At 56.7% G+C, this 12,855-nt stretch overlaps 1 protein-coding gene across 1 annotated transcript in view; it reads right to left on the minus strand.

Annotated features, from left to right (window-relative positions):
* CADM1 (cell adhesion molecule 1) overlaps nucleotides 1-12,185 on the minus strand; it is a 132,316-nt gene extending 120,131 nt beyond the window's left edge. Inside the window, exons 1-2 of the mRNA XM_039721755.1 lie at nucleotides 12,140-12,185; nucleotides 11,486-12,004 (exon numbers count right to left, since the gene is read on the minus strand). Coding sequence (XP_039577689.1) covers nucleotides 11,486-12,004; nucleotides 12,140-12,185 — 565 coding nt within the window. The remainder of the gene's footprint in view (nucleotides 1-11,485; nucleotides 12,005-12,139) is intronic.
* Between the last annotated feature and the right edge of the window lie 670 nt (nucleotides 12,186-12,855).

Below are 12,855 nucleotides of genomic sequence, written 5' to 3' on the forward strand. Positions count from 1 at the left end.
CTGCTTTATCCCTGATTGTGTTATCAAGCTCCCCTCCGAGCGCCGCAGCCGCGAGGGGCTCAGCAGATCCTGCACCAGGGGAGGTTTAGGCTGGATATTGCCAAAATTCCTTCCCTTAAAGCGTTGTCCAGCCCTGGCACAGGCTGCCTAGGGGGGGTCACCACCCCTGGAGGGATTTAAAAGCTGTGTGGATGTGGCACTTGGGGACATGATTTAGTGGTGGCCTCGGCAGTGCAGGGTTAATGGTTGGACTCGATGATCTTACAGGGCTTTTCTAACCTAAACGATTCTCTGATTCTAAATTACCATATGCAAATTGTGATCATTAAAAGGCATTTATAAAAATCAAGTAAAACAGCCCATGAATATTGAAAAACGTTTAAGTGTTAAGTTAAACGACAATTTTCAAAACACACGAAGGAAATCTGACCGTAACCAACCAGTCCCATGAAATACCATATCTATCATCAACTTTTTAATTACCAATTGATCAACATGTAGACAGCGTAATAGCTTACAGCTTTTAATTACTGAACTATCAAAATTCCAACCAAAAAAGGAACCTCCAGAGATGAAACTGTAATGCTTGATTATTCACTGCTACATAATGAATGATTTGTTTTTAAACAAGATGTCAAGTTCCTCATGTAATCCATCTGGATGTGTGACTCCGCAAAGCTCACACTGCCCATACTAAGTACTTGGGGCTCCTCTTCTCCCTTCCCTCCTGATCCCAGTGAAGGGTTTTGGGGGATCTTCCCCCCTGAAGGTGAAACAGTCCTGGACCAGGGGGCTGCCAGGCAAAGCGGCTGCCAAAGCTCGCTGCGGATGCAGACAGCCGCTCCAGCTCCCTCCAAAGGGACAGGTTTTGCCTGGGAGGGAACAGAGCTCCTTCCAACTTGCCTGCACTCCCAGAAAGCAGCTCTGGAGCGAGGAACACAGCAGGGAGGGCGGGCAGGGCCGTGCTGCCTCTCGCTCTGCGTGCTGCGAGGTCCCGGCGCGCAGGATTTGGGGTGCAGCTCCCAGGTTCTCTTCCCACAGCCCGAGCCCAGCCAGCGCTGCGAGGATTCAAGAGTTGGCATTACGCAGAGAGGCACTCCGGGGTGGGGAGAGGCTTTTATCCCTGCCCTAAATTCAGCGTTGAGCTGAACAGCACATCCACAAATCCCCTCCACACACCACACAGCTGGCCTCTCCTCCCGTGTTTTATCCTAATAACCTCAGAACTCCACATCACCCCCACAGATCTCCCTTTCTGTGGGCAAACACAAAAGACCCACAGGTTTTCAGGACCACGATCAGGATCACAGAGCCCTCCATGATCCTCACCCCCCGGGGAGGATTCTGCCAAATCCAGGCTTTTTGCGTTCAGAGAGACACTTCCCAGAAACACTGGGATGTAAAACATCCTGGAAATAACACTGTTAAACAGGGGCGGTTCAAGCAGAGCCTATCAGTCAATTAAAAATAAAACGAGCAGCAAATAACGCATTTGTTCCATCAGCCCAGTGGCAGCGACGAGCACCCCTCAGCCGGAGCCCTGGTGTACAACCCTACAGATGTTCCCCGTGCACATCAGCCCCCGATAGCTGTTGCACAGAACAGCATCTGCTCCCACAAAAACAGGCAACAAGAGCCTTTTATTTTCCCTTCATCGCAGCCTCGGAGCCCCAGTTGTTGCCAACCAAGCCCGACAGTACTTCCCCCATAAATTCACCCACTCCAGCCACATCTGGGCTTTGATTTCCACACGGAAACCACAAGCTCCTTCCTCCCTTGGGAAGCTGCTCGCACGCCGAGCTTGTACAGATTTCCACATAAGAAATTCAGTAATCAGTCCAGGAGCTGTAAGCACTTATGACAACAATATCTATCAACACTTAACCATATTTACAACTAAATCATGTAAATACCAGGCAGCTCTCCTCTGCATGCTGATAATCTGGACAAACGAAGGCTGGAAAAAGCCACTCCAAGAGGAGACCAGACAAACAGAACCACGCTGGGTGGGAAACAAGCACCCATGGCACTCCAAGATCACTGACAGCACTGAGGACACGACAGCAGAGCCCCCAGCCATCCACAACACCTTCCTGTGCCCGGCTTTGTGCATTTTCTGTACATACGTGTGTATTTCGTGTCCATTTCGTAAACACTTCATCTATGGGATCTGTATATTTCTCAGAAAAACAGGGACAAGCTGCGTCAACACCTACCCAGAGCTCTTCCCTCTCCATCTGCCTTTGAAATCCTTACAAATCCTAGGAAGCAATTTAAAATTAAAAGATCCCAGTTTCAGAGAGGCTTTTCTGTCCCCCTCCCTCGCCCCCCCCCAAGATGGACCATTTTATTACAGCCATTAAACTGACAAAAGTGACTTTTCAGCTGGTTCACTGAAATGCCGCTTCCACAGCAGTTTAGCAAACACTTTCCCAGACCTTTATAAAGGAAAAGTGATTCCGTATGTAATTGGATTTTTTGGCACAACAAAAATACCAAGTTATTAAAACTCTCACATGGCTTTGGATTGTGTCTTTAATGGACGCCAGCATCCTCAAGTGCTACAAAGACATTTTACATAAAGCAACGAGGAGCTGCATTTCCAAAGGTTTCCCAGAGGATTCAGGGACAGTTTTCAGCAGTATCTTCTCTTTGGGCAGTGAAATCCAGGAGGAGGAGGATTCCTCCAATATCCTCCTTGTCCATGCACACCCTCCAACATCCACATTAATTCCAGCACAAAATCCCCTCCTCCCTCAGGACACCCACTGGACTGGTCACTCCACTGGGCTCTCCCTGGGAAGAAGCAAATGACCAGGCTGAAAATAGGTTATTAATCCTCATTTATTTTCTGCAGGATCGTTTCAGTCACTCCCTACCTTTGGACAGGATTTTCACACCCCCACAGAGAATTTTCATTTCCTTGTCCTGCCTTGTCCAAAGAGTCAGATGCAGAGGGGTGCCGTGCATGAGGGGAAGGAGAAGAAGAAGCAGTGGTTTGTGAATACAACAGGTTGTCCACAAGAGATTTATTCTTGCAGGAACTTAATAACAGCCATTCTGTAGGTAACACTGAAATCAGATTTAATGGGACTCTTGCTAAACCTCCCCCTTCCAAACCAGGAATGAGATCAATAGATCCACCCAACCCCAACACAAAACAGAGTATCCCAAACCCGACAGCTGGGCAGACCTTCCTGAGCTGCATTCTACACACATCATGTTGTGCTAACATGAATATTTTGGATCCAATTTGCTAATGAGAGCCTGGAGGAGCGAGTCGCCCTTTAACTGTGCATCCAAAATTCTCCCAGAGTGATTTAAGAGCCACAGCACTGGGTTTGCTGTAAAGCCTCTGTTTACAAGGCTCCACGGATTCCTACAGAGCAGTAAGTGATTTGCCTCCAAGTATTTCCTTTATTCCTCGTCTGGGAGCGTCTCCCCCTTTCCCTGGCGATGTCTGAAGGGAGCACTGTTAATCTCCCGTCTATCCCACTTTAATCTTCACCCTTCCCAGGGAGAGGCACGACTCTGCTCCTCGTGCTGAGGAAGCAGTACCTGGCAGTTATGGATTCAGGGAGTTGATTAAAGCTGTACCTTCTGTTAAAGATTCTAGGGAACGATTAAGGCTGTAAGACCTTTAAATCGAAGGAAAAGCTGTTTGTGTGGACAGAGCTCAGCAACCTCAGCGTGGGATTCGCTTTCGGTGGTTCTGCCTACTCAGGGATGAGTAACGTCTCCTCTGGAGCCACCCACAGACCGGGAGCTGAGGAAAACTGTCTTTAACTGTGACAGGGCAAGAAAAGCCACTGTGTCTTGTGACCCAGGACACAGGCTCTGAACGATGCGAGTCTTCATTCCAAGAAGCCCATAAAATCACGGTAAACGAAGAGGAGAAAAGTGCCAAAGGAGAAATCACGCTCACGTTTTATGCACCAAGAGAAACCTTCCCTGCACCCACCCTCCAACAGTGACTATGGCCAAGAAGCGGGAGCAGGTTACACAGGTTCTGCCTCATCCAGCACGAGCCACCACAAGCACCTGCACAGGACAGGGGTGCCACAGTGCCTGACTGCTCTGTTCCAGACAGGGATCTGCTCTGCCTCTCACCCTCCAGGACAGGAATCCTCCTGCAAACCTGGGGAACCGCATGCTGCTTCTCCAGACTGCACAGCAACAAACGAGGGTGGCAAAGGAACGAATCTGCCCGCTCACCTGGAACTGCTGTCCAGCCAACACCAAGACAGCTCCTCCCAAGGCAAGCAGGGGCTCGGCTTTGTTCCTTCCTGCTGAGCCCAGCCTGGAAAAGCCGGGCTGGCTCCAGGAGTCCTAACACAGCAAGCGTCCCCCAGCGCTCGCCTGACAAAGCTGCTGGCCACTGATGACAAGGCTCAGGGCTTTGATGGCTGTCAGGCAGCTTCCCCAGCGCCAGGGAGCCCAGGCAGGCTGTCACAAAAACGATAACAGGGACGGCACCGCTCGGGATCTCAGCTCTGAGCACGCCACCCCATCACCCACAGCCCTCCCTGAGCAAGGCAGGGATCTGGGCACGAAGGCTTTGTAAGAGCTGTTGACACCCAAACCAGCACAGCAGGCTTTCTGCTGAGCAGAGCCTGTGAGTGCATGGCAAGGGCTGTCCTCAAACAGCTGGAAACTGCACCTAATTCCATACAGAATGGGAAAAGCAGGAGCAGCAACCCTTGGGAGCTTCCCTGTTTCCACCAGGCTTCTAACACCATGTCTGCGTTAGCCAATGGGAACGAAGACATCAAAGAGGCAATGGGAGCACAGACAGAGAGGTCCAACCATGTTTCCAAGCAAAATAGCTTGGAATGAGAATGCAAAACAAACCCAGTACAGCAACAGCCCTCTACATGTGGGTATTTGAGGTTCTCATTACTATGAAACCATTTAGGATTAGCAGAACAACCTCACAACCAAACTCCAAGGAGCAATGCAGGGTTTCTGTGACCACAGGCACTGCAGCAGGGCAGGCGACTGTCCAGATGCTCTGGAGCAGTGCCAGCACTAAAGACTGGGGTGGATGGATGGATGGATGGATGGATGGATGGATGGATGGATGGGTGGAGGATGGATGATGGATGTCCACTTGCACGCAGCCAGCACAGAGGCACTGCATGAAGAGAAGCCTTTGCAGCGGAGCCAGCAGCTCTCCCCGCTGGTTTGACCCAGCTGGACCATTTCAACACTTCTCCACAGACAGAGGGCAGCTGCTGCCCAGAGTTATCCCGTGCCACACCAGGGCAGTGAAGCAGAAGCAGCTTTGGAGAAAGCCACAGTGCTTTTCCAAGGTCAGGGATGTATTGGCATCACGGAGCACACCCCAGAGCAGCAGCACTGTGATAAATGCAGGAAGTGAGAGCGCTCTCTCTGCAGAATTAGGGACAGATGTGCCTCTGCTCGGCTACAAAACCAGGGCCGTGGGGGCACAGGGAGCCTTTATTTCTGCGTGTTAGCCCAGAGGCTACGCAGAAAGTTCCCTTTCCAGCCCAATTCTCACAGAGCCCGACTTTGCTGCAACCCCGGCTCCAAAGCTGAACACGAGTAATGTTGAAAGTGCTCTGCCAGGGAAGCTGCCAGGCAGCCTCATTTAAAAACAGGGAAGCAGCAACAAGCAGTTCCTCATGCTTGATCCGATTACTCTGATCTCTCTTTTGACGCTGCAGACTCAGACTCGTATTTCTATTGCTGCACGGGGGGAGAAGGGGAGGGAGGGAATGTCACTTTGCTGCTTCATATTTCTTTCTTCCTGTCACACTCTGGAGAGGGATGCACACTGCAAGAGCTGACAGGAGGGGGGGGTCTGGGTGCACCCACCTCGCAGATGAGGTCCCAGGACCCCACTGGGCCCCCACCCACAGCACCAGCACTCCCAGACCAGCCTTGCTGGAGCTTGCCCCAGTATGGTCTCATGCTGTCCGTGAGAAATTAATCTCTAAAAAAGCACTACTGCTCTATTTCTGTACCAAACGTTGAGGTGTCTCAGCTCCAAGAGTCAGCACAGTTGGGACCAGCACCCAAGTGCATCTCTGAGAAGGGAAGGCCCCACTGCAGAGGTGCAGTCACAGCCACCAGCTCCAGAGCCCTGCTGACAGCGTGGGGCGTGCAATGACATTTCCAGTCTGGAAGCAGACCTTGGAGGAGATCATAAATCAGATACAGGCTCACTAACTGCTAAAAGAGGACACCACGAGATCAGAGCAGTTTATTCCAGACGTAACCTGAACCCAGGGGTTTATGCACCCAACTCCTCCAGCCTGAGCACAACTTTAAGAGGCGACGTGACCCTGCAGGCAGCCTTGGCTCTGATGGCTCATTGGCATCTCCCTGACCTGCAGGCAGACACCTCCATCCCCCGGGGCTGCCACTGCTCAGCCAAGGGCTCCAGAAAATGGGACATTTCCTAGGGAAGGCTCAAGCCAGGAGCCTAACTACTGAGGGCAAACTTCACAGCTGGGATTGGCAGAGGAGGAGAGTTTCCAACACAACTTTTTTCCACTGCCAAATGCACACCTGGGTTTTAAAACCTCTTGGCAGTCGTTTACTGTAAAGAGACTATTCCCCCTCCAATGCTGGAACTGCCACTAAGAGGGAGGGGGGACCTGGGCTGTGTCACTTGGGCAGGACCCACAAACACGGGCAGGACCAAAGCAAACCCACCACAGACCTGCCAGCAGGCAGCACCTGTGCGTGAGACTGTCAGCAAACCAACATCAAGGAGCTGCCAGCACTTCCAGGGACAAAAAAATACCTAAAAAGGCAAAACTAAAGACATTTTCCAGTTAAGCTACAGCCCACAAAAGTTTTATATCTCTGAGCAAAGAGATGCGCCTAAGTATCTCTTTGATCCTTCAGGCTGGAACTTAATGGGGTATCAAATATTCTACTGATTCACCTTGAGAATTTGGTAAGGGCAGAGTCTTTGTAATGCTCAAGTTTTTAAACCACAGAAGAACACGGTAAACTAAAACCACACCACAGGGTAAAAATAGCCAGCCCAACCCTACAGAGGGACATTGTTGGTCTAAAATAACCAGGAGCGGAGGGCAGCAAATGTCCCTGGCACAGCCCAGCCAAGTGTTTTAAATGCAAGCAGCCACCAGCCACATACTGCGGGTGAATGTGTGGTGAGGGCTCAGGAATGGCTCCGAGAAACCCCAAGAAACAAATCTTTTTGGGGATCTGTAGGCCTTGCTGGAATTTGGGATGGGTGGAAAAGACTGACACGAAACTGGGGTTTTCAAAGCCTCATCCAGCAGCATACAGCGGCTTGGAAGGCTCCCCAACACCCAACTCAACACCCTGCAAAGATGTGAGAGCCCGATGTGCAACACAGCAGGAAAACCGAGAGGTTCAACAGGTAACGAGGACACCAGAAAGAAGACAAACTGTTTCCACAGCAAAAAAGGCTGACAGCAGGCGGGTGGTGGTCACACATGGGCAGGGCCATCAGCGGAGTCGCCTGCAGCCACAGTATGGCAGCTGGGACTCACCCTGCCCTTGCAAATTAAAAAGTGGAATAACTAAATGCAGCTGGTGGCTGAACCACAAACGCCGGCTCACCCCGGCGGGGCAGGGCTCGCTGCGTCCCGGTTCACAGAGCTGAGAGCGAACCAAGCCTCGTGGCACTTCCCTTCCATCTCGCCTGCCGCACACCCAAACCCACCCCTTTCCCCAGCACGCTGCCCTGAAGCGCCGGAGCCCACGCTGGGCGACCTTCAAAGCCTTTGTGGTGGAGCTCCCCAGGAGCCGCGGCAGCAGCTGCTGTCGGCAGCGTGCAATTACGGCCCGGGAAAGAGACTGATTTATGGAACTTCAACAAGTACATACCACTCCTAATTACAACATTCCACCTAGGGTCTCTCCTTCATGGCAGGTTTCCACAGCGTCCCTTTATTTAGCGCCGGTGGGTTTGCACCTCACAATGTCCCCCGAAGGAACAAGCACAACTTATTTTTTTTAACGTGCAGCATCCAGTTTCTCATAGACACTGGCTGTGTGTCCAGCTTTGCTTGTGCTCTCAAACAACCGTGTTAAGTATTCACTTCCTGGCTCAGCTCCAGGGAAGGATGCAGCCTCACGCTCCTCTCCCGCAGCCTGCTCAGATCTGGAGCCGCAGACAGGAACCGAAATGTCTGGATGCAGGAGGGAGCCCCTGCTTTCCTGACACAAGTACCACCAAGTGCCACCAACACCCAGAAGAGGAACAGGTTGTCAAAACCCCTATACAAAGTCTGACAATAATCCCTAGAAAAACAGCCACTCAAGAGAAACATCCAGAAAACTCTGCCTACATGCAGGAAGGTGGCTTTGCTTTCTGTGAGCAAAGGTGTTCTGAGGAGTGCTTGGATGGTCCATTCAAACAGAGGGTGTATCCAGGCTGGAACACAGGTTTTACTCCGGGTGGCCTCGGGCAGGCGCAGGGTTAAGGAGCTGACCCATTTTCCAGCCGGCAATAGGGCAGAGCTCACCGAGGGATGGCACAGGCACGGCCCCACCGGTCCTGGCAGGGCCGGGGGAAGGCTCGCCAAGCGCCCGGCGGACGGAGCCAGCGCTGTTTGATTACAAAGCCTTCTTTATTTACACACCAGGAAAGACAGCGCAAGGCAAACAAAGGCGACGGCAGCGCAGCATCAGCAGAACGGCCGCGGCTACGGCCGGGGGTCCCCGGGGAGCGCGGCTCTTCTCCGGCCTCCTGCCACCGCGGCCACCTCTGCGCACCAACAGCGGCCACCGCGCCAAGGGGACACCGGCAGCGCCCGTCCCGGCGGTGTCCATCAACAGCGTCCACCCCGGGGATGTCCATCCTGCAGCAGGTGCTGGCAGCCGCCCCTCCTCAGAGCACGCACGGAGCAGAGCCATCTCCTCGCCTTCCCATCCTCAGGAGCCTCCTTGGCAGTGGTTTCAAGCCAGACTGTCGTGCTTATAAACCTGGGCTCAACTGCCTACACGCAAGACAAATGAGCCCAAGCTGCAACCCAGATGGATCACTTTATTCCCCAGCCCCTTCCCCGCCGGTGTTTGCGTCGCATGCAGAACGCAGCGCGTGTTGCTGAAGGCCGGGGACGAGCAGACTCGCCTCGCTTGCATACAAAGGCTCCTTGGAAACTCACTCTGTGTTTACAAAGGAGCCAGGCTCAGCGCAGCCGCGCTGGGAGCGCTCGCTGCCCTCACGGGGGGCTTCTCCCAGGCCGGTTTGGTGTCGGCAGACACGGAGGCTGCAGCCACAGCCAGCCCTGGCCAGCCCCTCGCAGCTCCGTGCCACGGCCGGGTCGCGGCTCCACGCCAACGCCGTCTCCAAACACCTCCTGAGGCTTCTGCTGGGAAGTTGTTCTCCCTGAAGTGCCGAGTGCCGGCGCAGACACACTCCGAGTCCCAGCCCAGCGCTGCCCGAGCGCCTCAGAGCGAGCCGAGAGCGCTCCTCAGCCCTCGCCCTGCTGCTCAGGGGCATCAGCAGCTCCGTGAACCGCAAAGCAGCGAGAGCGGCTGGAGAGGAAGCGCAGACACACACGGATCCACGCGATCGCACAGGCTCATCCCAAACCAAGTCTCGCCGCTGCCTAGTGCTGCTCCAGTTGCCTCGGTGAAAGGAGGCAGCAGAACCCTCAGCTGCAGCACGGGGTGCCACCACGGCGGTGACACAGCGCTGGCACCGCTGTGCCTCGGGTGGCAGCCGTGCGGGAGACACAGCGACAGCGCTCTGCGCTCAGCGCTGACGCTGCCACCTCACACTAATTCTGCCTTCGCAGAACGCTGAAGAGAAATAACACTGTTAGCTTGGAAAAGGGGGAGAATGGGGGGAAAAAAGGGAAAAGAAGCTCCTCAACTGTAGGGGAATTTCGCCTAAACGCAGACAGTCTGGGATTTTATCCTGCGATTCACAACACAGCACCGCAACCACAAAATATCTGTCTTACCACAACCTTAGCTCACGCCGCGCGGTGCTTCTCACCCCGGTGCTTGGGTCAGGCACGGCGAGCATCCAGCCCTGCTTTTGTTTGCCTTCAGCAGCTCTGCGATCCCAAATCACAGTTCCACCCCTTGGCTGGGCAGCGGAGAACAGGCTGAGCCTGCCGGGGGATCACTCTGGCCTCCAGTTAAAAACTGCTCTTAGAGAATTTGAGGTGAGCAAGACAGCAAAACAAAGGATGGACGCGGCCGTCCAGGAGCCGGGCTCGTATTCCCAATCTGAGCGTCTCTCTCAGTAGCAGAGTCCGCAGGTCAGAGCGGCGGGAGACTCCGCAGGCAGCGAAAAGCACCGAGCACACAAACGGCACCTCGCGACGAGACATCCGAGAAGCTCCAGCACGGCGACCGCGGGAGCCCCGGGCGCGGGGGAGCCGGAGCGGAGCCTCTCCCCGGCTCGCAGCGCCAAGAGCCGCCGCGGTGGCTCCTTCCCTTCGCTCCGGCTCCCCGGACCGGGCTCGGGGCTGCGCAGCGCCGGCATCGGGGCACGATCGCCCTTCGGGGCTGCCCAGCGCAGCCGGCGGGAGGGCACCAGCCCCGTCCCCGTTCGCGGGGGGAACAAGATAAAAACGACCCCGGCCATCTCCCCCCACCGCCATCCCACCAAAAAGGCCGCCCGGGAAGAGCGGGGAAGGCATGGACATGTACACAGGCTGTGAATAAAGCTCTTTGTTCGCCGGGCTGGCGGCCCCTCCGTCCCCCCTTTGCTACGAGCGGGATTCAACAGATCGTTCAATGGCCTCTTGTTCTTCCCAAACATCCCGCACACAGCAGCCGCTCCTGCGGCCGTGCGGCCCCGCGCCGCCGCACGGACATACTGGAAACGCGAACGGCGTTAACGGGGGATGTTCGAACCGAACACGAGCGCAGCTCGCTGCTGCGGCTCCCGGCCCGGCGGGCAGCGGTGCCAGGCGGGGCGGGGGGCTCGCCCAACGCACCGGGCACACCGCAGCCCCGAGGGTGCGGCGAGAGAACCCAACCGGCCCCGCTCGGGGGGCCTCGTTAGCCACGCCGGAGCAGCGCCCGTTCCAGCCGCAGCGCCCCGAGCGCCCCGAGCGCGCCCGGCTGGGCGGGGGGCGCGGCTGCGGCAGGGGGCACCGGGGAGAGGGGAGAGGAACGAGAGAGAGGGGCGGGAGGGGAGGAAGAGGGGGAGAGAGAGAGAGGGAGAGGGAGAGCGAAGCGTCGCGCAAGTTCCACTCAGATTCCAACAGGTTCCCCGCTCCCGCAGGGGCGCAGCATCCCCGCGCCGCCGCAAACACCGGGGGGGGCGCGGAGAGGGGGGAGAGAGAGGGGGCGCGCAAAGCAATTAGTTTTTAATTGCGGGGCCGCTGATGACCCCCCGGGCAGCGGGAGAAGCCGCTTCCATGGAAACGGCAGCGGCTGCGGGGCCGCCCCCCGGACCCGCCGCAACCGGGGCTACCCGAGCTCCGCCGCGATCCCCGCGCCGCCCGCCCCGCTGCCAGCACCCGTCCGTGCGCGGGGGCCGCGCCCTCCCTACCTCGGGGGATGATGGCGGCGGCGGACAGGAGCAGCAGCAGCAGCGGGAGGAGCCCCGGGGCGCCGCCGCCGCGGGCGGCACCGGGCGCGCCCGGCCCGACCCCCGAGCGGGCAGCGCCACGGAGGGGCCGTGCCCCGCGCCCCGCAGCCCGCACCGCCGCGCCCCACCCGCAGCTGTCACCCCGTCCCCTGCCTTCCCCCTTTGCGGGGTCGTGTGTCCCCCTCCCGCGCCACCAAGCATCCTCCTCCTCGCGGGGTGCCACCCCAGCATCCTTCCGCCCGCGCTGTCCGTGGCGGCGGTGCCCCCCTGAGCATCCCCGCGGGCAGCAGCGCGCCGCTCCCCCGGTGTGTGCGCCTCCTCTCCGCCCCCTCTCCGCTCCCGGGGGTCGCGTCCCCCGGCCCTGCGCCCCCCGCTCCCCGCCCGAGCGGGCCCCGCGCCGCTGGAGGCGGTGTTGAGCCTTGGCGGCTCCGGGGGAGCGCAGGCCGGAGCCCACGGGCCCCCCGGCGGCGGCGATCGGGGCTCGGGAACCGCAGCCCGGCAAGCAATCCGCCCCTTCTGCGGATTTCTCACCCACGCGATGGATTTAAACGGAGCAGATTCACGAGTGAAGCCCCGGAACTGCCCCCTGCCGTTCCCCTGAGTGCCCAGCCGAACCGCAACACACGGCAAACGGAGCGGCCGGGGTCACCGGGGCATTCATCCCGCCCGGGAAGGGTCCAAGCCTTCCCCCCACCCACGGCACCGGGAATGGAACCACGGAATCGCTGGCAATGGGTCCATGCAAGCGTTAATGGAGCAAACGCAGAGGATGTCGAATATTCCCAACCTTATTAATTAGGTTACTCCAAGTTAACCTGAGGCAGGTGAATTGTCAGTTCAGCTTCATCATCCCAGATTCTGCCAAGCTTGAGGTTAAAACCGCCCAGGGCAAGCACTGACTCACACTGTGGGGCTGGAGAGAGCTTTCACCCTTTGGAATGCGAAACCAAGCTGGTTTCACACCCAAGAAAACCCAAAATGCTGCTGCCGGGGACTTGGTTTGGGGCACCACTGCTCCCTGTATCCCCACCTCCCCATGCCACTCTGTCTCCCATGACAAGCCTTTCTGCTCCATGGCCATGCCACACATCTGTTTCCTGCTCAACAAGCAGGGTTTTGGGCCACCATAACCATCACAATTGCGTAACTAAGCCAGTTCACCCCAGTTAGTGCGAAAGCACTTGTCTTGTGCTGGGACCCCAAATCCCCTCCTCTCCAGGGCCCCACCAAACCCAGCAGAGCAGCTCCACTGGCCCTGTGCCACCCCATATCCAGGCACCCCGTGTCCCTAAATACCCAGAGCAGCCCCCCTGCAGGATATCACACGCTGC

Source organism: Passer montanus, unplaced genomic scaffold (assembly GCF_014805655.1).
Source record: "Passer montanus isolate IOZ18808 unplaced genomic scaffold, ASM1480565v1 scaffold47, whole genome shotgun sequence".
Lineage (NCBI taxonomy): Eukaryota > Metazoa > Chordata > Aves > Passeriformes > Passeridae > Passer > Passer montanus.